Source organism: Fundulus heteroclitus, chromosome 4 (genome assembly GCF_011125445.2).
Source record: "Fundulus heteroclitus isolate FHET01 chromosome 4, MU-UCD_Fhet_4.1, whole genome shotgun sequence".
Taxonomy (NCBI): Eukaryota; Metazoa; Chordata; class Actinopteri; order Cyprinodontiformes; family Fundulidae; genus Fundulus; species Fundulus heteroclitus.
In genome coordinates, this window is record NC_046364.1 from 36,470,620 (window position 1) to 36,497,328 (window position 26,709).

Genomic DNA, 26,709 nt, shown 5'->3' on the forward strand with positions numbered 1-26,709 from the left:
TCTGTTATTTCCTAATACAGAGGAGTAATAATAAAAAAGAAGCTATACAGTATGTACAAAGGTGGGCTGGGTCAAAATGGCTAAATATGTAAAGTTGGCAGGAATAAAATATTAAGTGAAAAGCAAGAACAGAAGCCTTGTGTGGCTTGGTATGAGAAAAAAGGCAAACGTCTAAGTATAGTAACATTAGACCTTTATTTTTACTGTTAACAGATAAAAGAAGATGAAAAAACATATCAACCAGTGTTATTTGTTCATAGTTTTTTGTTAACTCCTCTATTTAAAAGAAAAATTAAACAATAACAAAAAAAATTATGTGCATTTTATGAAGAAAAATTACTTTTAAAAAAGTGTTGGAGGGAGATAAAATCTAACCAGATCTAATTCTGATCCAAAAGGCAAAACTTGGCCAATGAGATTTGATCTGCTGGTCCAGAATTGGAGGTCACGTGTTTTCAGTGGAAGAGATTCAGCTGTGACACATTTGCAGAACAAAATGTTATATATCTTACATGTTTATTTCATTTTTAGTTGATACATAGGTGCTTTTCATAAAAACTGTTTTCTAAACGATGAGGACTTGATGTTTTCTGTATTCTGTACCCAATGAACATCTTGTTCAGGAATCATCTTGATTTAAATGATTCTCCAGGTAGTAATTAGTTTGCATTGAAGACAACGGGCCCAAAGAACTGCCAAAAATTAGCCACTTTAATCATGTGAACACACTGACAACAGCTTGTTGCTGCCATCAAATTATAAATAAACTCTTAGTGTAATTGACATGTGTCTTACCTCTGAAAAGAAAAGCGACAGGATGATAAGGCTGATCCAGTGGATAATGGTGGCGAATTGGAACGCATTGGAAACTGCAGGGTGAGGATTAAGGAGAAAAGATTTTAGATTTGTCTTAAAGAAGCCCATTGCATCACAATATTATATAGGGAATGGAACAGAAAACTTTAAAACACATAATTTTTTTTGTCATTATCTGAGTTAATTCATTAACCTGAAGTGACAGTGGAGCAAAGTAAAATTGCAGTAGATCTAGAGAGACTAGAATCTCTGCTTTGAGACTCAGGTCTGACCTGGAGGCTTGCCAGTAATCAATGGAGATGCTGGCAACCTCTGACAAGAGACGTTCTCCATTATCACTTCACTTCATGAGTCTACATCACAATTATTCACCATCCAGCTCCAACTTTGGTGATGGTGACACATACTGGTGAAACTAAGAACTTAAACCAGACTACATGAAAGAACACAAGCAGTTTTTTTTCCCCTCGCTGTCTGTTATAAAATCAGACACAACTTGTCCTGTTTTAAATCTGTTAGGATTATCAAGATTACTTTTACTTGTTAAATGTTAGGATAGTCTCTTTGAGAGTTTTTTTTTACATTCTTTAAAATTAGAGTTCTGCATACAGCCAGAGCGGTTACTGTTACTTTAAAATGTTCGGGAAAGCCCAGGTGATGATGGCGTCATGGCTTTGTACACAATTTCCAGGTGCATGAGGGGTGATGGATTCATCTGTTCAAATATGTTACTATAAACATCATGGGAATGTCTAGCCATGATGCCATTCAGGAAGGAGACAGCCTCTCTGTCCCAGAAATGAATGTGTTTTGTCACTAAATGTGTGTATCAACTCCAAAGCAAAATGCAATGTAAAGATGCTGGTTGGATCTATAAAGAGAGTCAAAGGAAGACGGCGTTTCTCAAAAAGAAACATGCAAAGAAGTCTGTAAACATACAGAAACAAATACCAAAATGTTTGTAGACATGTATGTTTGCAAGCTTCCTAACTGAGTAGGGAGTGGCAGCAAACATGCTATGAAGGTATTTTGCTGCAAGAGAGAATGGTGCACTTCACAAATAGATGGTATCGTAACGCTTGAATATTATGTGGAAACACGGAACCAACGTCAAAATGTATGAGCAAGGAAGTTATTGCTGGGGTGCAGATGAATGGCTCCAAGCATACTGTCAAAATTATTATAAAGAGTCCATTTTTGGGAGGGGCCATCACAAAGCCTGGATCCCAAGCCCCAACAGGCAGAGCTGAAAAGGTGTGTATGAGCAAAACAGCTTCCAAACCTGACTCAGTAACATTATTTCTGTCTGGAAAATGGGTCAAAATTCTAGCAAACTAGTGAGAGAAGCTTGGGGAAGGATACACAAAATGCCCCAAGTGATAAAAAGGCTGAGAAAATGTATTTATATTTCTGACTGAAAAAAAGTTAAAAGAAATAAATAAATAAATAAATAAGAAAATCATGTCAGTCCTTACTCTGGCATTTAGCAAATATGATAATTTTTTTTAAAATCCAATCTGACCTAAAAAAGGAAATGTTATGTCCAGCTGTTAGAAAAACTGTTTACAATTATTTTATACAATGGATTTAGATTCCTGGGTTTAACTGTGAATAACTATTCAGTATAGACATAATATGCTTTTGCAGGTATTTCATGAGTATTAATGGAAATAGATCAACAGTAAACATAAATAATATTTTAACAGATGCCTGTAAATAAAATTGGCTATCATTTATCATTCAAATTTTTATTTCTTTTCATATTTGATTCTCACTATAAGCTGGAGACAAATCAGCACATTCATAGCCCCAGAATTTCTAAGTCAGACAAAGGTGCTGAACCATTCTACTGCATTAAGAATGGAAATAAGCAACTTTCTAGAAAAATTAAATCGTCTTTGTTCAATTTCTCAAGTAACTTTATGTTTCATAATGTTTTAAAATATGAAACAGCAGCTGTGGGTTCGTCGCAGTTTAAAGTGAGCACTGACTGCCTTCGTTCACAGAAAAGACGAATGTCTGGAACTGGAGGTATTTCTGTTCTTTTTTCTTTTCAGTCCAGCGTACAAGGTTTCAAGAAAAAAACTTCCTTCATCTGTAATTTCATTGTCTCCTGAATTTGATATAGTTCATAAAAGTATAAAAAGTATACATGCACAAAAAGATGAGACTAACCTTGTTTGAAAAACCCTAATGACTTCAATGTGTTTGAGGACAAGCCTCAAACACTTTGAAACGCCCAAAGAAAACCGATTGCAGCAAAGCGGAATTAACCGATCAATATTAAATAATGCTCAGGACCAGAGAGTCAGATTAATATGGTTAATAAAATGTGTAATTTACAGTGAGTGGAAGTGTAATGTCTGCTCCTGATAATTGGTTTCTGCCAGAGCATGATAGGCAGTTTCATTTCAGGTGTCATACTTTAACAATCTTTGTTTGTACAATAATTACTATGTTATAAAGCAATACTGAAACCTGGATGGGATGGCATCAATAATAAATATATTTCCACTACTGAATTTCAGAATCTACATAATATCGCACAGTGAAAACATCATATGACCCAGGACCACTTTCTGCTCACTGTTGACCAATCCCTGCTGCACATTGTTGTATTGAGCTGTTAGTACTGAGGACATGTAAGTAAAATAAAAATAAACTAAAGAATAAAACCAAACTGAAATTAAACGTTTTTTCTCATACTGCCAACAGAAATTGATAGAACAACTCAAAAGTTTTGACACATTCAGCTTTAATTGGCTGGGTTTGATCTCTTTTACTTTAAGGCTGTTTACTCTTGTAGCTACAGGGGATTCATTTTACCGTCACTACTTTACTTTTAGGCATTTTTGACAACTGTCTGTTGAGAATAGTAAGGTATTATTCAGACATTAATATAAATAACAGTCATACCTGCTGGGGGGCATGTTTCTCCTCCCTTTAAAAATACTTTTTAGGGGGGAAATATTCAGTCTGGCTAAAAGTGGCTGTGCAGGAAAGCAAAGTTTGAGGTAATAATAACCAAGGACATAAAAGTTTAAGTCCTCTATTGCTGCTGAGAATTGCAGCGCACGCCTCCCGGGTTCTTTATTAATGGGGTAAAATACGCACAGTCGGCAGATCTTTTCACATTAAGGCAGAAAGCTACAGATCCAAAGTGGAGATATCAAATGCTTACATTGTAATAGTTTGGTGTCTATGAGCAACTCCAAAGACAGAAAAAGCACCACCAGAATAACGCAGGCCACCAGCACACAGTTGAAGCCAGCACTGAGCAGGCAGACCTGCCACAGAGCTACTCGACGCCCACAGCAAGGCTTCAGCCAGTTGGACCTAGGAGGAAAGGAAAGACGGGTGGGTGAAGACGTTGACAAAAATCCAAGAATCTCATCAGCATTTCACATTTCCTTTGACCAATTTGAATGCAAAAGAGAGATTCTAATCCAGTCAGTGATTAATAGAACAAAACTACTACTTAAATAAAAGCTAGAATGACATATGTGCTCTCATAAACATCCTGCCATAATAACAAGCTGACGTTTTTAGAGGTTTTGCTTGAAGTTCCAGATATGACCAAGAGGGGGTGTCAGTCGGCGCTCATGAAAGGTGATATCTGTTGAGATCCAGTCAAGGTTTGGGGGTGACAGTCAGAGCGGACCGTGGTAAGAGACAGCATTGACAGAGAGAGGGACAACGAGGCTCTGTGAGCCACTATTTTCACTATCAGCACTGTGAGCAGAATAATGATGGGCTTCTTTTTACATGGCAATGAAGGGAGTCCCTGTGGAGGATGCTGCTAAGAAGGAAGGGTTTTCTGCTCTGCACGAATAGTGGCTCGACACAGAAGACAGACTGTAAGATATACAAGGGGGGGCAAACCAATATGCAAATAGATTTTTTTTTAAAGAACACATGCTTTCCAATTATTAGTCAACACATTTCAAAACACTGAAAGCGACAGTTATTTTGTGATAACTGGGTTTTGATAGATATTGTAATTATTCAAGAATAAAGCTATTAAAGCGTCTGGCAAAAATGTCCCAATGCTCTTTTGAAATAGTAGGTTGTTCCTACTGACTCGTACATTTCATCTACAAGGGCCGACAGCCGGAGCTGGGAAAAACAATGCCTCTTTTCCAGCTTTCCAGCTGGAATGGAAAGTTGGCTCTGCCCGCTACCTTTCCCATCTCCCCATGCTCTGGCATGGAAGAGGCAGACTTTGGCAGAGCATTTCCCTCCTCTGATCATGTCTTCATTCCTTGGCATGGTGCTAATACGAGCGGCAATGGAGGCAAACTGGCTCAGTTTTCACTGCAGCCTCAGAAATTATTTTATACCACACATCATGGAGGAATGTGAAGGCTTTATTCAACACAATGGCATAAAGCATTAAAACAATTATATTTAATCCTTTAGTTAGATTTCAAAGACGCCTCAGGACCTTGAAGTAATTTTTCAAAAATTCAGAAACGAATAAAAAAAAAATTATGTTTAAGTTTAGGGCTGCTGGAATTGAATAAATTAACCCATTAAGAATACTTAATGTACAAGAAAACATAATTTAACAGTCAAAAACATCTTGTTTTTCAGAAGCATAATGACTAGGTTCTATTGTTTGGGATATGTCAATATTCTAGTGCTTTCTCTTGTGTTTTCTTTTTCATCTTATCTTTTTACTCTTGGCTTAAGTAACATCTCTCAGAGTCATTTCGGAAACGAGTAGCATTCTGGTGCACCTAAATGTTGTTGCAGTAGCAGGCAGTTTTCACCCTGTGAAGGTGCTGAAGTTAACATGGAAGTTAAAAGAATTAACAAAAAAAGAAAATGTGTTTTACTGTAAAGAAATGAGAAACATTACCTCAGCGAAAAAAGACAAATAAAAATGCAAACACTAAAACGACATAGAATACCGGACTTTTGCAGGTAGGTTTGGAATAAAGGTTAGGTTTAGTTCAAGCTGCTTCTGTCCCTTGTGTTTAGCATCTTCTCAGATCTTTCTTTAACTCGTGAAAATTCATCATCACTTAACACTTATGACAGCAGCTTTAGCGTTGCACAGTTTTTTTTATCAGCTGTTTTCATCATCTGACAACCTTTGAAAAGTGCAGAAAGCTGTAATAGTCATCCAATACACTGTTGTGAGCCATTTTGCTATAGGGTTTAAAATCCATGAATCCTGTTGAACATATGAGTTAAGATAACTACTTGATGAATTGCAAAATGGGTTGCATTTACAGTATAACAATTTTAACCCTGAACAATTCCTGCACAGTTTGATTAGAAGATCAACTTGAGACACAGCTAAAGGCAAATGAAGGCTGTTCTAGAACAACCTTGTACAGTCTATTGTTGATTTTGGTCTGTTTTAAAAAGGATGGAAAGACATTTCACCATTTCAATTGACACTGTATATACACTGTATTACAAAACAGCTTTTAAAGCTAGTGCCCCACCTTACCTGTCTGAGCTGCCACATCCCTACACACCCTCCCGTTCCACTTAGATCAGCTGACCAGTTGTTACTGAGTGTGCCGAAGACCAAGCGTAAGCAAAGAGGGGACCGTGCTTTTTCTGTAGCTGCTGCCAAGCTGTGGAATGACCTTCCCTTGGGCATTAGACAGGCCTCTTCCCTTTCTGATTTTAAATCCCTTCTTAAGACCCATCTCTGTTCCTTGGCTTTTAACACAATCTGAGATGTTGACTTTGTTTTACTGCATTTTACTTTCCTTAATTCTTATTACTAATTTAATTTACCATTTTGCTTATTGTTTTATGAGTGATCATTTGTATTGTATGATTGTGTACAGCACGTCAGTCCTGTTGGTGTTAAAAGTGCTTTATAAATAAAATTGGTATGGTATGGTAAAACAGTTGCTCGTCTGTCTTCACACACTTATAAATTTGAGTGAAATCCCAATCCTGATTTTCTGTTTTAATGTTAAGTCGACTAGCCCTTTGCAGCTACAACAGGTTCAACTCTTCTCAGGTGTTCCACAAAGTTTCACATATTCCTGGGAAATTCAGACCATTTGTCCAGAGGCGTATTTGTGAGGTCAGATGCCTGTGCTGGACTTTAAGCCTAAATCACAGTCTTCATTCAAGTTAATCTCATGGGTGTTCTGTCTGGTTTGAGTCAGGCAAGTCAAGTTCTTCCACCACCTAACTCCCTCATTCATGTCTTCAAGGGCTGTGCTTTGGGCAGTGGTGAACAGGAAGCAGCCATCATCAAACGGTTCCTACAAAGCTGGGAGTATGAAATTGTCTAGTGCCTCAGCAAGTCTCGGTATGCTCAGTCATCAGGAGTTCCTTCCAGTAGATCTGAAGGGCCGAGCCCAACTCCTAAGAAGCAGCCCCACACCCAAAACCCAAACAGCCCCAAAAGTTACACTTGGCACAGTGCAGTCAGACAAGTCTTGTTCTGCTGGCAGCTGCCAAAACCACACTTGTCCGTTGGGTTTTGTTGAAGGAGAAACGGGTATTTACTTCCCTGTTGCAGCTGCAGAGTTGATTATGTCTAAGCATATTGTTTTTCATCGTGTTGACACCTGGGAAATTACCAGCAAACGCTAAAGGGTAAGAAACTGGTGTGACATCTCACATTAGATAACACTGGTCTATAAGGAACTGAGAAGTTTTGTCTAGTTAGAGCAGAAAGGAGCAGGGTAGACCAGACCCTGTCCTGGACTTGTGTCCCATGCAGTTCTCCTTCTGACGAGAAGACGATAAATTATGACTTTGATAAAATCACCAATCTCTGGCTTGGTATCTAAGGAAAGCAATGACATGATTTTTTTTTTTTTCTGGCTACAGTTTGTAGTAAGAAAGACGTGATTCATCACTCCAGGTCATTTGCCTAGAGTATTTTAGTGCATATTGGTGCAGCGACCTACACCACTGACTCTGGTGCTTCGCATTACAGTTGGTGATGTAAGACTTGCATGATGCTACTTTTCCATGTAAACCTATTCAATGAAGCTCTCTACGCGCTGGTCTGGAGCTAATCTGAAGGCCACGTGAAGTTTGGAGGTGTATAGCTATTCATTCTGCAGAAAGTTGGCAACCTCACTCACGCTGCACCTCATCATCTGTTCACCCCTCTCTGGGATTTGCATGATTTACAGTTTTGTGGCTGAATCGTTGTCATTACTGATCACTTTCACTTTATTATAATTCCACCAACAGTTGACTGTGGAACATTTGGTAGCAAGGAGATTTCATGACTGGGCTTATTGTACAGTTGGCTTCTCTTCTTGTTACCGTGATTAAATTAATTTAGCAGCCTTGAGAGTAAGCCATTCTTTCACAAATGTTTACTGAAGCAGTCTGCAATTCTAAGTAATGGAGCCAAGGAAGTAACTGGAACATATGAATACCATATTAAAGACTGGTGAGCGAAAATGTCTGACAACATAGTGTATACAATTAGCAATTGTGACTTATAACACACCACCGGTATGATTTCTCTGTCCTCATTTTCAGAATATCTGGCTGCTTAAAGCATCCATGTGAGATGAATCTTACATTTTGTACTGAAATCGTACCTGCTACAGTGAACTCATACTATGCAAACAGACGAGAGACCAAGTGGCTGAAACCAGTATATGTAGATATAAATAGAATTTGTCGCACTCAACACAAGATAAATGTTTTATGAGATTAGATTGTTGCAGATTAAACTGAACAAAAGTTTACGGTGAGCTGTGCCCCATTGGCCTGCACACCGTGCGTAATGGTGACTGGGATTTATCGGTCCCGGGAAGTCTGTTGGGAATATCGGGGAAGGAGTCCCCTGAATGTTGCAACTCAGACAGAAAAAGTCAATGTGAGTTAGTTTATTTTATCATCTGTGTCTGTGTACCAAACTAATATTGCCCCATGCAATCACAGGATGCATTCTTCAGAACACTCTTGCAATAAATAAATAATAAATTGTTAATGGACCCTAAATGTAATGGAAGACCTCTCAAGCCATTTACAGACGATACATTTAAGATGCAAGTTTAAACAAAATAGCCCAAAAAGGTCAAATAGTGAAGCTGAAATTTGTGCTTTTAATCAAGAAAAAATATGTATTTTTTAGCATCTGTTTTGTTTTTTTGTTTGTTTTTTATTTGGGTGCATGCTGTAATTTGGATTTAATGAAGTGATGTTTGTTTTAAATATCAATTGAATAGGCATAATTACAGGAAAAAACACTATCTCAAAAAAACTTTGTGATATAAATCGAATGGCAAAGATTTTGTGTTTGAGGCTGAGAGAGCGCAGAATTTTTCAAAACACGAGCAGTTGGTTCCTCGACTAGACAGGCCTGCAGATGTCCCTGTGGCAGAGGACTTGGAAAAGATAACAGGAAGGCAGGTCAGAGTCTGAGACAGGTTCTGCACTCTAATTAAATCAGAACAAATTGGCTCAACCGAGCGAGGGCCCTCTGAGAGAGCATTATTCCAAAAAGCAGAATTTCAACATTTTACTTTTGATCAAAATAAAGCAAACGGTAAGTCAAGGCAAAACACAAGGGGGCTTAATGAAACAATGCAATCTCTGGCATATTGTGTACCTGTTTTTTTTTTTACTTGCTATTTACCTTATATTTACATATTTCCATTTCCAAGAAGCACTAAATAAACACTGAATGGTAGCAATTTGCACATACTTTTTGCATCGGGTCGCAATTGTCCTCTCTTCAGTCATGATTCTAAGCAGAATTTAGACAATTTATTGCTTTGAAACATACATGTTACAACTACAGTAATAACAGGCCCACCTAAAAAAAAAAAATCAGGATGAATTCTACATAGTATAATAAACGCATACATTCAGGTTTGTACACATTCGGTACCCACAATCGCTTTGCTAATTTGCCTGAGAGAATTCTGATTAGGTAATCATTTAAATATAAAAAGCTCGCAGTGTTATAAATGTTCCAAATATTGCTCCACAGAACCAATTTCTCTACAAAACGATGCCGTGTTTTGTTTTGTTTTTTCCAAAATAGCAGTTTGGACCCTCGGCACAAAGGTGGTAGGTGGTACAGGGTAGGAGGACTTGTTTTTTCCTGTTGCTTACTACAAATTTAGATAAACCATCTGGTGTTGGTAACTAACCATGGACTCCTTGCACATTTGGACCAGTCATACCAGCAACATATGCTTCTGTCTCAGCGTCTGGCAGCCACACAGCCATCAGTGGGATGGGATGTGACATCACTCCACTGCTCAGGTGTTAACTTGTAATTTCAATCAATGGCACAAGGTGATTTGGTGAGCCAATTTGGCAACTTAAAAAGAAAATTAACCACGATTATACAGTGAATATCTTTGTCAATCCAAATCTGCTGTTTTCAGACAGTAAGGCCATCTTGCTAACCGTATACCTTGTTTCAAACTTAGAATCCTACCACAGGCTTGCTTTAAAAAGCATATCAAAGCATGTACTGATTGAAGTAGCCAAAGCACAGACACAAATCCAACTGTATCTTTTTGGAACGATTTTAAAATGAGTGTCTATGGACACGTTCTGCCCCGGCCTGACAGAGTTTCAGCTATTTTGCAAAGAAGAATGAGCAAAATGTGTTCAGGCTGTACATCTGCAAAGCTGGTGAAGATAAAGCCCAACAGATCTACAGCAGCAAGTGGTGGTTTTGTAAGGTATTGACTGAGCAGGACTGAATAAGGTGGTAAGAAAAAATAAGACAGAGAAAGACCAAATCATTCATACCTCCCAGTACATGCTACTGTCCACTCAACAACGAAGTCTGTGAGACACGCATTTCGTCATCTGTTCCCACCCACCAAAGTGTGCAAGTAACTAAATAAGTGACAGGTAATTTATATACCAAGTTTCAGACTTCATATAGCAAATGTCAGATAAGAAAAAAGTCCCAAATTGCTTTACAGAATAGAACCCAATAAAATACCTAATAACATGCAATACAGAAAAGCCCAAGTCCAAATAAAAGCTTACTGCAACACAACATGTCTTAAGCTACTATTTAAAACATCCACAATCCAAGCCCTGCAAAAATCAAGATAGCGAATTACCAGTCTGGATGCTACCATTTGGAAAGATCGCCATCCTCGGGTCCTGAAACGACCATTGGCGACCATTAAAAAGCTCTGATTAAACGACCTCAGAGAGTGAGAGAAGTTGCCTAGCTGAGTGAAATCAGCTGTATAATATTCATTTAGAGCTCTGAAGGTTAAAACTAAGCTTTTAAAACTGACTGGTAGCCAACGTAGCAACTTCTCTCTTTATGTGAATTATCCAACAAGATGGAAGAATACATTACACATGGTTTATTATAACATTTCAAATGCATACAAAGCTACAACTCTGCCACATCTGGGACTCTGATCGCTGCTGTCTGAGGGTTGAATCTCTGGCCAGAGAAAAGGATAGTTTAAGGGACACCAGAATCACAGGCAGAACCCACTCTGACTATGCACCGACAATGATGATAAGCGTGTTGCCAAACACACAGCAGATAAAGCATTAGGTCAGATGATGAACAGAAGAAGAAACACAGCAACACTTGTTTTGTTTTGTTTTTTACGTTACAGCAAGGGGGAAATCTATTGTATATGCAGGGGGTTGATGTGACAGAGGAGGATGCGGAGAATCGGGGCAGATGGAGGAGGAGAATCTCGGAGGTCGATGCCTAAAGGGAGCACCGGAGAAAAATGTGCCTGTGAAAACAAAGAAAAGTACCAAAAAAAAAGCCTTTACCAAACAAAAAAAGGAAAATTAGAAAAAAAACTAAATAGCAAAAAAAACAGAAACAGCTTGATGACTTAAAGGTGAGTGGGCGGACATGAAAGTGCTGAACACAAGGCGATGCCACCTTGGTCCTTCCAGAGATTTTGCTAGACAGGAAGATGGATAGGCCCTCTCTAATAATAACTACACTCCACTTACCATGGCGCCAAAACTGCTAACACTGCAGCTGCCCCCTGATGCCGCCTGAAACAACCACGTCCTACAATGTCGCCCACTTTGCTCCTGATAGGAACCTTCTGTTTGGCAACACAGCGATTGTGTGCTGGAAATCTCCAACCTAGCCAATTTCCTGCACCCTTTTTATATTATTATTATTTTTACCCATTAAAAACATGGATCTGAATGACACAGGTTGCTTTCTTGGAGATAGTGTGGTGGTAGTGATTTGTGTTCAGTGTGCTGAGGCTGACTTTGTTTGAGTCTGAAAAAGGAAAAAAAACAACCAGTAAGTGTGTACAGATGCCAAGAAAGAAGATTTGAATTAGAAGCAACAAAACAGAAACAATATGAAGGGGGGGGGGGGGGGGGGGGGGGGACACACAGAGGTGGTGAACAAAAAAAAACTTTTTTAAATATGCATAGGCATCAGTGAAGGAGTACCATTGTTCCTAATGAGGTGTGACAGCCCAGTATAAACTGGAATATGAAGTGAACCGTGATTACAGGGGATTAGATAACAACCACTACGCAGCGCGGTTAAAAAGCTTTTCAGGCCTGGCCTTGTTTCCTGCCTCTCTTTCTCTCTATGTGTGTGTAAATCCTCTGAGTGCCGCATTTCTGTACATGCATAAAAATATGCATGTGTTGGAGGAGAGGCAGGGGGGGGTCACGAGAATAACGCGTTGCATATAAGTGGCTGCCTCTGCCGCCGCGAGAGAGGAGGGAGGGCAGCGAACACCCTGGAGATAACCGTAAGGTCAGCTCCGCCTTCGCCATGTTACAGGCTATGATATGCAAACACACCTGACAGACGGCGCTTCGTCGCACAGCAGCAGCAGCAGCTTGAAGCCCTTTTTCTCTTGATGCTCCCCCCTCCCCTGCTTTCTTCTTACAAAGCATGATGCCAACGATTCAAATAGGCCGGAGCTCCTCTTTATGCTTCTATTTGGAGACGAAACGGGAAAGCCGAATGGTTTCGTGGCTTTAAAATAAACCACACGCCGACACGTAACTTACTAAAACAAACTGAAAAGAAGAAAAAAAACACATATCTGTCAAACAGGCATTTTTTTCCTTTTTCTCTTTCGTTTGCATGCGCTTTTTCTTCAGGGCGAGCAAATGAGAAAACTTGCTGACAGCGACTTATTCCCAAAACTACCACCGAGAATAACTACCCACCCAATGAGCCATCACCATGTTGATGAAACACCTTTACTGTGCTCGAGACATTCTCACTTTAGGCAGAGCTATCGTGAAGCCGTACAAGCATTCGCAGCCATTTACTGTTGGAAGGCTTGCTTGTTATGCGTACACCACATTGTCTCAGCAAGCCAATGAGCCAGTTAATGCTGACGGAAAGAAGTGGGTGCGTTTGTGTATGTAATGGGATGCTAGAACTGGGGCTATCCACTTTCCCAGGTGGAGTCAGCAGAACAGCTGAAACATTCCTCGTCCGCGTAAATTTTCCTTTTGATAGGCGTGAATTGCGATCCAGCTGCCGCCGCCTTGCTTCCTCTCAGCTTCCCTTCATCACTCCGCTCGTCTATATGAACAGCTTCATTTCCCATGCCCCCATTTTCCCCCAAAGGTGAGTTTAGCAATCCTTCACTCTGGGAGATGCACTCCAGCTTTCTCCCATTTCCGTCCTGAGAGAGAGAGAGAGAGCGCGCAGCTATTGGCCTGGCAGGTCTCACGCATCGCTCTGCCTGTTAACCCAGGTGACATGAAAGTACCGAATCAAAGGAGATATTTGATGAACCGTTCCTCTTCTCTGCGCTTGATAGCATAGATCTCTCTGGTGCTGGAAACAAGTTAAAAACTCAGAAATCAAAACTCAGATATGAGTTCAGTTTTTTTGCTGAGTAAACCACTTTCCTTCTCCGGTTAAAGGGAATTTTGCAGCATTTTTTAAATATTAATATCTATCTAAAAGAAATGAAATTTTATTGAACATTTAATTTATGTCAGCAATTCGATACAGACATTGACATTCATTATGTAGATTCATGATGCGGAGTGATGCATTTCAAGCATTTATGCAGGACCATTTATGAGAATTAGTTAAGATATACTGTTTGTCATAAAGTGCTGTGAAAAAAAGTATTTTCTTCCTTCCATAACTCTTCAGTTTTTGCAGTTTAGCAACATCGGCTGGTTTCAGACCATGAAACTCATTTTAATTATAGCCCGATATTCCAAGTAAATACCAGCCACGGGTTCCTAACGCTGCTTTCGTTTATGAAGGGAAAAGTCTCCTCAAACCAACCTGACCCCTTGTGAAAAAGTAATCGGCCATTAGATAAATCATGAATTAACTGTGACAGACTGATTTTAACTTTTTACTCTTGATTTATGAAAAGCGGGGCTCAATTTCAGTCGTCTTCATCCAACTACAAGAAGTACATAAGAAAAAACAAAACAGAACAGAGCATGGCTAAAAACAACCTCAAAATGCAACACATCATCTAAACACTTCTATCAGCAGTTAGGAAATAACTTCAAAGAGATCTCTAAATCTGCAGAGGGCTACAAAGCCATTTCTAAAACTTTGGGACTGCAGCAAAATCCTCTAAGAGCCATTATCCACAAACAGAGAACACATGGAACAGTGGTGAAGCATCGCAGAAACGGCTGACCTATCAACATATTGATAGATCGGTTTATTCACCACTAGCACAGGAGGTCACAAAGCAATCCGGAACAACATTTAAAGCACTGAAGGCCTCCACTGACGCCTCCGTTAAAGTTCAATGCTCAGAATTCAACAAGAAGGGAGGGAAATATGTCTCCCATGGGAGAAAAATGCTGTTGATCAAAAATAACACAAAGGCCCATCTCACATTTGCCAGAAGACATGATGATTATCCCCAAAGACGGTCAGGGAAAATATTGTGAACCTTCAAGACAACAGCAGAACGTTTTGAAATGCGTGCGTCCTGCAACATCTGCTGAAACACTAAGATCGAGAAGAAGCATGTGATGCTGATAATCTTAAAAGAGAACCTTCATTTAGAGCCATTCTTCTCTAAATCCCCTCTGATGGTGCTGAATTGAAACTCTGCAAAGACATGCGGGCCGACGTTCCTTCACAGCGACGTAGGGACGTATTCCCTGCTAACTTGTTAGCAACTGTTGCCTTCAATTGTGCCTTTTCGTCCTTAACACAATTTGAAAATCGCATTTTGTCATTACTCAGGCTATGTTTTGTCTCACATTAAACTCTGCCTGATGATCTTAAATGTGTGACAGAAAAGGAGCGGGGGGGGGGGGGGGCATTTTTGACGTATGATTCTGACGCTGAATGGACTGAAAGAAAATTCAGACAAATTTACATTTGGCTCTCGCGGTTAAACATCATTGAAGTTGCAATTTCCATAATCGTTCCCTCCCTGAAAAAAAGGAACAGTTCTAATAGATCACAAAAAAAAAAAAAAACATTAAGACATTCATGCCCATGATGAGAGATGAGCACATGTAACTTTTTGACTTGCTCTGGAAATGGAATCGCATTAAAGCTTAAAGAAAGTATGATGACTTTTATAACTCCTGCTGGCATATTTTTTTTATAGGCAGACAGTTTGCTCTAATGACTTTGATATGGGAGCAGCAGCATCACGCTTTGCACATTTTGATTAAATTGAGCTCAACGGTAAAATAACTCTCGCCCGTGTCTGTTGAGAGCACTTTTCCGCCTGCGGACCGAAAAAATCAGAATCTGTCTCAACCCTTCAGTCTTGAGCTCAATTTCACAAACTGGTGGTCTTGTTTTAGCATCACTCATCAACAATAATCGTGTGCCTCGATGATTCTAGAGGTGAAGTGGAGAGAAATGCTGAATTCATTATTCATGACTGTACACCGAAGTGTTACCAAACAACGCAGACTCCAGAAGAATCACATCTTCAACAAAAGCTGACACGTATTCAGCGTGGAAAGCGACGCTACTACTGGTCCTGGAGCGGGATTATAGTTGGGTCGTACTAGTTGTCATACCGGCACACTGTGACAGTCTTCCCTACCTGCGGTTGATAGTACGTCTGTGAAATCCATCTGTTCCTCCTGGCTGTGATTGGCTAACTGAAGGGAGCCAATGGAGTGAAGCCTGATTTGGTGTCAAACGGAGCCTTTGGATGTGTGTGCTGAATCCTCGGCTACAGCTTATGGTGTTTATGAGCATCCCAGAGAGCGCTCCTACCAGGGTTGGACTTAGATTTACTGGACAGGGAATAGATTGTGCACACGAGTAAAAACATTGTTATAGTTGTACTTAATTTAAGAAAAAGAAAGACTGCTATGCCTTGACAAGATGGCCAAAAAAAATACTATGTTAAGATTTAGGAAAGATGAACGATTCTGTTTCAGGTCTTTGTTGATTTTGTTTACAAAACCAACAAATCTGCCGTAGATCGTTTTTGTTTCAGACACTTTATTGTACAAGGAAAATTAAAGGTAGATTAAAAATAAACATATAAAGCCACAAAATAAATGTCTGTTTTATTGCAGTAGCATGAGGTGTATCATTTTAAAAATTTGGAACACATTGAGCGAAGGTCATTTGACCGTTTCTTTTTGCACGATCACTCTGGGTCGTCCAGAGTCCTGAGCTCCTCTCTTCTGATCATCTGAACGTCTATTTGCCTTAGGTCAGGAGCCTGTGATGGACGTGGATGGTTTATTTTGTTGAACATTTCTGGATTATCATGCTGTTTAAAGACCATGAATAACCACATTTTGTTATGTGTCAAAAGCCAGTATTTTTTTGTTCTATCTAAAATGTCCTAGCATTTAAAAAAAACTCACCACATTACGCACCGTAACAAGGTAGCCAGACTCTTTGGAAGAAAACCAAGCCCAGACTATCACAGATCCTTAACACGTAATGTATAATGTTCTTGCCCTTTCTGTGCAGAACAGATTGGGTGTTTTATGAGCCTGAATTTCTGTGGAGACGATGGTTGCTGGTTGATATGTGACAAAAAATGTGTTTTTCACGTACTGCAGACACCACCTTAACAGCTGGGATGTGCATTGCAGATATGCGGAATGCGGCGCACGTGAGCATAGCCTTGACGTTTCAAGCAAAGCTAAAGAGAATTCTGCTTAGACGTGTGAAACATTATGGTGAGCTGAAAATGCCAACGTACATCCCCATAATATCTGGTCTGCACACTGCGGACGTGTTCAATCAATAACGCCCGTCCACTTCGTGACCCCCGCCAGCTAACTCCTTTGAATTTTCTGCAAAGACCAACACAAGCTGTGCGCTGCTGTCTCGTCAGGTTTCTTCGAAGCCCTGCTGACGACGAAGAGATCAGTAAGATTTGCTTCGCAGCGATCATGGTCTTCACTGACTGGCTGCACTGGGAAATTCAAAGGTAGTCAGCAGAGCTGTATGGGGATCGGTACGGGATGACTGGCCTGCCACGATCGTTTGCCCCAAAGGCTGATGTTTTAGTCAATGTAATCGCCTTGAGGAATGATGACAAGCTATGAACACTGCCCCAGCTCAGTAAGCTGTTTCACTGTAATTAATAAAACTTGTCATGTCAGCCTTCTGGAAATCTTGTGGTAAGGTTCTACATCCTCTCAGGCGGTGTTCCTCAAACCTTTTATGACAAGTTCCACCTCATTTAACACCAGGTATTCCAGTACCGAGATAAAAATACTACATTAGAAAAAAAAAGAGACAAAGTCGTTGACCAAGAGTGAACCTGGAGCCCATGACGCTGTGCTGTGATGGAAGAATTTGCAGCACGCTTTGTGATGGAGGAGGTTGTGCTTAAGATAGTAATGAATGCAAGCTGCTGGAGAAAATGTGCTAGACGTAGGAAAAGCTGCTATTTAGCTTTTTTTCATACGATAATAACACACACACAGCACGCCGACTGTTTAGACCAGAGTTAGACATCATGAAAGCAGACGAAACAAATACAAGGTTGAAAAGATAACTGTTGTGTCGCTGCATAACAATAACTTTCTGTGTTTGCGTGCCATATTTAGAAATAAAGGCACAACATAGTTTACAGCTGCTCACGGTGACTTGACTATTCATACCTCTACAACTTTTTCACACTTTGTCACCTCAAACCATGAACCCTAGTGTAATTTATTGCAGTTCTATGTGATAGGCCAACACAAAATGTATAATTGTAAAGTGAACAGGAAATGACATTTGTTATTATTATAAATAAAAATCTTCGAGGTGAATTTGGCCTCCAAATCTGAGACCATGGTCTTCAGCCGGAAAAGGGTGTAGTGTCTTCTCCGGGTTGGGGAACATGTGCTGTCCCTAGTGGAGGAGTTTAAGTATCTTGGGGTCTTGTTCACGAATGAGGGAGAGATGGAGATCGACAGGCGGATTGGTGCGGCGTCTGCAGTGAAGCGGTCACTGTACCGGTCTGTTGTGGTGAAGAGAGAGCTGAGCCAAAAGGCGATGCTCTGGATTTACCGGTCGATCCACGTTCCTACCCTCATCTATGGTCATTAGATTTGGCCGGCCAAAATTAGTTTTCTCTGCAGGGTGTCTGGGCTCTGCCTTAGAGATGTGGTGAGAAGCTCGGTCATCCGGATGGGGACTCAGAGTAGAGCCGCTGCTTCTCAACGTCAAGAGGCTCGGGCATCTGGTTAGGATGCCTCCTGGACGCCCTTCTGGTGAGGTGTTCTGGGCACGTCCCACCGGGAGGAGACCCAGGACACGCTGGAGGGACCTGGGAACGCCTTGGGATTCCCCTGGAGGAGCTGGCCCAAGTGGCTGGGGAGAGGGACGTGTGGGCCTCCCTACTAAGGCTGCTACCCCTGTGACCCGACCCCGGATAAGCAGAAGGAGATGGAAGGATGGATGAATGCGGCTCCCTTGAGTCAATATTTTGAAGCAGTATCTGTTCCTACATCGAGTCTTTTAGGGAGTGTCTCCAGCAACTTTGCACGGCTACATAATTTTTAGAAGGTGTTTTTGCCCATTCTTCTTTAAAAATAGCTAAACTTCAGTCAGGTTAGATGGAGAGCAGATGGAGAGCATCTGTCAACTGCAACCTTCGTATCTTGCATCATGTTCGTATTTGTTTTTAAGCTCTCAATTTTGCCTGAGCCATTCTATGAAATGAAAATATTTTGATCAAACTGATTTATTTAGCTCCAACTGAATGTTTGAGGTTGCTGCTCTGCTAAAAAAGTTTCATCTCCACCTCAATCTCAAGTGGTAGTTTTGTACACCTAGAAACCCTTGTATGTAAGCCAAAAGGTTCGAATCTGGTCTGATCAAAATGGGAAAAAGTTCAACGAGTATGAATACATTTGCAATGTAGGTTGTCACCACCAACCTTACCTGTTAATATATGGTCAAATATGGTCCTGAATGCCTCCAAAACATTGGCAGTGACTTACCCTTCCCTGTTTTCATCCTCGTCTGCATTGGAGAGCAGCTGAGAGCCGGCCAGGGAGAGGTCCAGAGCTGCGAGGGGCAGATCTCTGTAGCCAAAGCTCACCAGCTGGACCGGAGGAGCCAGGCGCTGGTTCTCATCCTCCACCGGCTGGGAGATGATCTCCAAATCTGACAGACCTGCCTGTTCCACTTCTCTAGTTATATGCCAAACCCAGCAACAGATGGGCCAAACATTTACACGAAGGCAGACAGAAAGAGAAAGAGAAAAAAAGTGCAAGATTTAACAAAATGAACATTAATTTAGAAACATGTATAATTATATCAAATCAGTAACGTGAGATTGGACTCAACAGACGGGGAAATTCAAATTCATACCTGTAGCAGTTTTTTTTTAAATGAATTTGTATGCTTTAGAGCTTTATTTTGCCATTTTAGGTAATTAGTTAGAATTTCTTCATTAATAACCTGCGTATAATAGCAAATATGTATGAGTAAGGGGGCATGAACTGTCAAAATAAGGGGGCAAAAGAGGGTGAAGAGGATGAAGCACAAATAAAGAGTGACTTAGAAAATATTAGTATTTTTAACATTCAGCCCTGTAAACTTACCAAGTGGGTTATCTCTTATTTTAGTATTTTATTGCACTTCAGGGGAAAAAATAACACAAACAGAAGAGAAGCTAAGACATCAAATCCTGAAAAAATAAATAATAAATACATAAAAACAAAAGCAAAATAAGTGGGACTATGAAATGCACACCACACTATTGTAAAATACGTGTCAGAACATAATTTCAGTACACCTCCTGTTAGTATATATATATTTAATATTTTATATATATAAAATTTTATGTTAATTATTATTAGCACTAGTCTGAATCATAGCGCTGACTTTCACTTGCACATTCCAACATTACTTTTGACTTATGCATCAAAATTATCAATGTTTCTGGCTATTGGGTGTGAATATGCGTAGATTTCAGATTTTTAGATCTCATGTGGAGCTTCTCACTTCCTGTTTTCTGTATGTTGTGCTGCTGCTGCTGCCAAACCATTTCCCAGTTCTGGGACAAATAAAGTACACCTTATCTTATCTTAACTTATCTTATATAAGCAGTTTTTTCATCATGATGAACAATATTCAAAAATATATAAAAATTGTTATAAAGGGAGATTAACACAGCTCAATCAGAGAAAATCGTACACGTTTTGTATCACAACAATGCAGAAATAAGTGGTCATTTTATGTATCTTTAAGTTAATATTAGCTTCAGCATTGTTGACGTATGCTAACAATTTTTAGACTAATGAAACATAATCTCGTTCATCCAATTATGAAAATTGAGGGTAACTACTGTATCTAGTTTTTTAATCAATGGAATGAATGAAACATACAAAAATATAAGTTAATTGGAAATCAAAACAGGTTGAGAAAAGTTTTATTATTATAACAGGAAAATAGTTTGGATTTCAACACTGAACACGTAGAAGCCTCCCGTAATTAGATGTGCTATGAGGGCTATGATCAATTTGCTGGGTTTGTTTAAAAGTAAAAAATTAATAATAATATTAATAATAATTTTTAGCTTTGAGTTTTCACATTGCATTTCACATTTCTTATTCTTATATCATTCTTAAACATACATTCTTGATACCAGACAAGACATTATTAATATTAAAAATTTTAGTAGCTAAATTAGCTCAAACTGGCTGCAACGTCACTCTTATGCTAACTGCTAAAGCTAACAACTTTTAGAATAACTTTTTGACACAGTTATGAAATTCTAGGATCATTTTACATGTTATTCAACAGAAACTTTTGAAACAGGATGTGAATGTTCACTGAAACAGAAAATTTGGAAGGAACATCAGAGGGGATTTAGAGAAGAATGGCTCTAAATGAAGGTTCTCTTTTAAGATTATCAGCATCACATCTTTTCTCAGAAGTGCACGCTATTCTAACTACATTAACTAAACAATTTGCCAGAAAAGTAGCATCCATGATGCGCTCTCTCGAGAACAGACCTACACCCTCATACACCTATGTTCTTAAAGCAAGGTGTCTAAACACATCGCGGCTGTTAAGTTGTAGTGAAGCAGCATGTAGCGCAGCGTGCCCACAAGCCCCAGTTGAGTAAAAGCTGGGCCATCTCAGCAGAGCGTGGAGGTGGAAATAAATGCTGAGTGCAGCTGCAGACTGACTGTGTGTGCCCTGTGGTGGGTATTTTTAGACCAGAGCAGATGCTGGTGTATCATGCCTGCGGTGACGTCATTGCCTCTCCCTTTGTCAGCTGAGTGAATCCCCACTCTCCTTCAAATGTCAAAGGGATTCTAGAAAAAGGTGGGTCTGGAGAGGAAACTAGAGAAAGGGTGGGAGACGAGGGGAAGGACAGGATGGGGTTACGCAACACACAGGAGGGCTGAAACCAAGAAGAGGTGCAAGGAAAGGAGACAAGGGGGGGAAAGCAGATCACAAAGACTGAAATGGATTAATGGAAGAGAAGATGGTGCTGAAAATATGAAAGAAAACTTAAATGGTAGGAAACTGAGATACAAACAGCTAGATTAGAGATGGTTGCTACGACCTGGGCTGGAAATAACAAAAAGCTTCACCTAAAAAAAAATAAAAAATACCACACAACTAGTGACAGTCCAGTGCATTTATATATTTTTTTATTCTGAATTATTATACACTCTTTCAACAGAGTCGTTTCAGAACAGAGTGATGTAAAAAAACAAAAAAACAATAAAAGATTAAAACACACATTACAAACAAAAGCTTATATACAGTATATTTAACTGGATTTTTTTTCCCTGATAGACCATCAAAATGTAGTCCACTATTTTGTTGTGGACGGAGACATACACATGATTTTCGTTTCTTCACTTCATTTATGAAAATATTACTCAAAGCTGGACTCTACTTACTAACTGGGTGCTTACTGAAGGCCATTAGTTGCACTAGATTTCATTAAGGGATATCAGAATAAAAGGGCTGAGAACAGATGCATGTCTTGCTGTCCAGCTGTTAATTGGTGAGAAGTGTTCAATAAACAGTGTACTCTTTCACTTCTAAAGTATGCGCTATTTTCCATCACATTAAACTCCCAGGCAAACACCCAGAGGCTTGTGGTTGGACTTTGGCACAAATGTGAAAAGGTTGAAAGGGTATAAATGCTTCTGCGAGGCAATGTGTAGGAAAATGGAGCTGAAACCACCTGTTTACACAGATGACGTCCCATACAGGGCAGCCTTGTTTTCCCAAACAAACTGTGATGCTGTCGATGCTAAAAGACATTTGAGCAGATCTGGCGTCGCCTGACTTTTCAGAGGGCATCCTGATCTCTGTGAATGGATGTAGTGTTTGCGTTTGGGAGAGATGTAGCTTACAGGAATTATAAATAAGTCAACAACCCCCCCGACAAGGCTGATCTGGTCCCCACTCCGACTTAAAGCGGCTACAAAAAGCGAGAAGTGAGTAAGCAGTTATACATCTGTTCCCAGTGATATTTTGTTCCAATGTGTACGGACGTAAAAGGCCACATTTCGTCAACCTCAACACAAGACATACACAGAAGAAGACACACATATTAAGAAAACTGATTACGAAATCTCCACATGCAGCTGGAGTATATTTTTATGTATCCTGTTTTGAGGAATTTCGATACACATTAAGAATTGTGATACAATTGGATTTTTCTTGAAAATAATATAATAAAATTGTAGCAATGTTCATGAAAAAGTACAAGCTCACAATGAAAACACCCTATATCTTACATTCCTTGAGTTTCCTGCAGTAAAGGGATCAGATAATCCCACTGTAGTGGCGTAATATGCCGTAAAAAACAGTTAACAAGCTCAGCCTTACTGATAAAACCAAAGAAAAGAGCAAATGGACATCAAATACTCAGCTTGCTTCAGGAATGAGATTTGTCCGCATTGGACAGCATAGGCAAAACAGACAGTGTTTAATAAAAGCATTGTTAAAAAAAAAGACATCTTTACCTGTTTCTGTTTTGTATTTTAATGAAAATTATAATATTCTTCCACCTGAGAAAGTCGAAAAAGGACAGAGTTCAGGGACATCCTTGTCCTTCAGGAGTCCCTTTCCTTCTTAGCTGACAGATCGTTCTCTGGTAAAGTGGTTGCCTGTTCTTTAACAGCTCTTATCACTTAAGGAGTTCCTCAAGTTTATTTTTAAGCTTATTTCTCAAAGATAGCGGGTTTGATTTCACTGCAATGCAGATAGCATAGGGATTGTTTTACCGTTTCAACCACCTCAACTTTATCCCCCAGAATTTGGAGTGTTTTTAGCTCTGGAACGTCACTCCAGTGATTTGATACCATAAGGTTACCTGGCTTCAACAGCTTGAATCACAGCATACAGTAGGCTTTATAAAACTGTTGTTAATTGGTTTTAATTGGAGATTGTTTTTGTCCTGTTTTTGTATTGTTCTTTTGTCAACCTTTGGTCATTATTCATTTCCCACTTAATGAATGTGGCTTTCGACCTTGTTTGAGACAAAACATGCAGCATTAACAATATGTTGTTGTTGTTTTTTTATAAATATATGGGGCTGACCCATTTAAAAGTGGCTTATCACTCTATACCATGAAACTGAATTGACTTTTCATTTTTATCACTAAAGAATTGTTATTGGATTTCATTCTCATGAGATGCAACTCATCTTAAGCTTGACAGGGATATTTCCCTTGGCAAAGCAGGGTCCAACACTTTTCTGAAGACTCATATTTTTATATCCTACTCAGAGCACAAGTTGCCAGAGGCTGGGATGTTATATATTATATACATGTTTGAGGCTGGAAAAGGAATTAATTAGAGGCTATTTGTTTTTGTTGTTTTGTTTTGTTGGTGGGGGGGGGGGGGGGGGTTGTGAAAGTATACACCCATGCGAGTTTAACAGTCAAATCGCATGAAAAGTTAAATGAGCCAGCAGAGTCTCAGCCTGGCTCACAAACAGCAGAGAACATCTGATTTCTTGTGCAACAGCACCGACGCCAATTTCTACTCCTAAGAAAGCGCTGCACTATAGTAACTAAATCACAGAGTGGATGCAACGTATTCCTTTGTCTTCCACTACAATTCATTTACCGTAAGTGACAACGAACAAGAACATGGTTGTTTTGTGAAAACGTCGGAGACTCGCTGGGACAATATTCTGTAAACAGAACTGTCCGGCTAGGACTATGGATATGCAGTTTTCTGCCACGGTGTGCAGGCCTGAAGGATGTTTTCTCCTCACTTCTCCTACAAGCAACATCTCATCCATACCACCTTGCGCTCACAGCACAGCAGCAGGCTTTGGCTCGATTCCCAAGCAATCAGAAGTGTGCACATAACTGTTCGTGACAGACACAAGCTGTCCGGCGCTCACCAGTGAAACAGCTTGCAGTGGTGAGGCCTTACTTCTCTGTCTGGCTGAAAGTCAAAATAGCAGGAAAAGGCGCTGACCTTGGCATAGGTTTTTAAGATATTCAGGGATTTTTGTATCTTAAGCTAAAACATTAGCTGTGCATTTTTAGCTATTGTTCATTTAGTTACGTAGAGTTGAACTGGCTCACTTTTTCTAGATGAAATGTATTAATTAATTAGTTGTTCTCTTTATATAACTATCTTCTATTAAAGTGAAACAGATGGTTTTGAAATCATTAAAGCTAAAATATAAGGTTGCATCAATAACAAATACTGTTCAAAGGCACTGAATAGTTTCAATCACAAACTTCACTCTATTTTATTGGAATTTTATGTTACAGATCAACACAAAGTTGCCTGTAACTGTGAAGTGGAAGGAAAAGAATATTTTTTTTAAATATTTGTTACAATTAAAATCTGAAAAGTGTGGTATTAACTCTGATCTCCCTAAATACAATAGGTGCAGCCAATTGTCTTTAAGTCACTTCATGAGCAATAAGAGTCCACATGTGTCAAATGAGTATAAATGAACCTGTTCTCTCTAAGAGTGTTAAAAAAAGTCATAAGATGCTATGCTTGAAGTTTGCAACAAACCTTGCAGAGGATGCAGCAAACAAGGAGAAGACAAAAATTACATTTTGAAGCATGGTGATGTCAGCATTTTGCTGTGGGGAGGTTTATTTTCTTCAACAGGGACAAAATGGATTTTCAGACTACATAGAAAGATGGAAGGAGTCTTCAGAATGAGGCTTAACATGAATACAAATACAATTGCTGTTCATATTTTAATTTGTAAACAGAAAAAATATTAAAACCATGTGTCATTGTCTTTCTACTTAACAGTTACATTGCAGTCTGTTTTAGTTAAGATAAGATAAGTTTTATTGATCTCACAGTGGAGAAATTTACTTGTCACACATCGGCTCAATAATCAATAATCAAAAGAAGGTGCCAAAAGGAGAAGGTAGGTGCATAAGGTATATACAGTTCATCACATACAATCTCAATGAAACACGTTGAAGTTTGTGGTTGTAACTTGATTTTATATATATATATGTATATATATATATATATATATATATATATATATATATATATATATATATATATATATATATATATATACATATATATATATATATATATATATGTATATATATATATAAGAAATATTTTCAAAGGCACCATAAAGAAATCTGTGCATTAATATCCCCAACCTTTTCAATGAACCTGAGAAACAAAGACCCTTACTCTGTCTGCACTTGCTATCTTTTAAACAAACACTGACCTTTGTTGGCGCTTTTGTGTGACAAAAAATGGGCAACAGGAATATTCTGAAAACATTAATTCCAGAAGAGGACGAACAAAGCTGCAACTGCAGAAGTGCAGCCACGGGACAGAGGTGATATTCAGGGGAGTAGGTTTCCCTGAGGGCACCAGATAAAATTAAATGGTGGACTGTCATAGTGTGGGCCAGGTAGGAAAGGTCATTATGCGCCACAATATGCTTAGGGGATTTCACTGGCCATAAGAGAAGGTCATGGAAGTGACTGGGGGCAGGAGCACAGAAGAATGTTCTTTCTCAAATGAATGCCATTCCCACTTGCAACCCTGCATTCTTTCTACACTAACTTGCAAAAAGCCAACGGACAAGAGCAAAGAGGTTGCTTGTTTAAAAATATTAGAATGCCAATACAATGAACACAGACACGCCCCCCAAAAACATGGAAATATGAGCTTTACACACCACTCCAGAGAGCTTCATACACCACTCCAGAGAACTTTGTTGATATTTAAAGGGATGGTCTAGATTTGATTTGAAGTGGGTTGCCATAAAGATGTTATGATAGTAAATATCTGACCTGAAGAAGTTCTCGTACTCTGATGAAACTGATATTATGTTTAAAGCTGACGGCTAGCCAGGACAGGCCTAAGACAAAACAACATCAGCATGAGACATTTTATAAAAGGTATTGTGAGTAATATTCTATAATCCTTTAGAGCACTGTCCTGTTTGCATCAGATAGCTCTCTATGTAGACAATAGTGTTCTTGAAGTGTAACAAGGACTTTCCCAAATGTTACAGAAGGAAACAGAAGGTTTTAAGTGTTTACAGTATATAATAATGTTTGACAACACTC

General features: G+C 39.3%; 1 protein-coding gene across 1 annotated transcript in view; it reads right to left on the reverse strand.

The window, feature by feature from the left end:
- LOC105930456 (transmembrane protein 266) overlaps window positions 1-26,709 on the reverse strand; it is a 51,878-nt gene that overhangs the window by 17,151 nt on the left and 8,018 nt on the right. Inside the window, 3 exon segments of the mRNA XM_012868683.3 lie at window positions 796-869; window positions 3,998-4,152; window positions 19,138-19,329. Of these exon segments, the coding sequence (XP_012724137.3) occupies window positions 796-869; window positions 3,998-4,152; window positions 19,138-19,329 (421 nt within the window).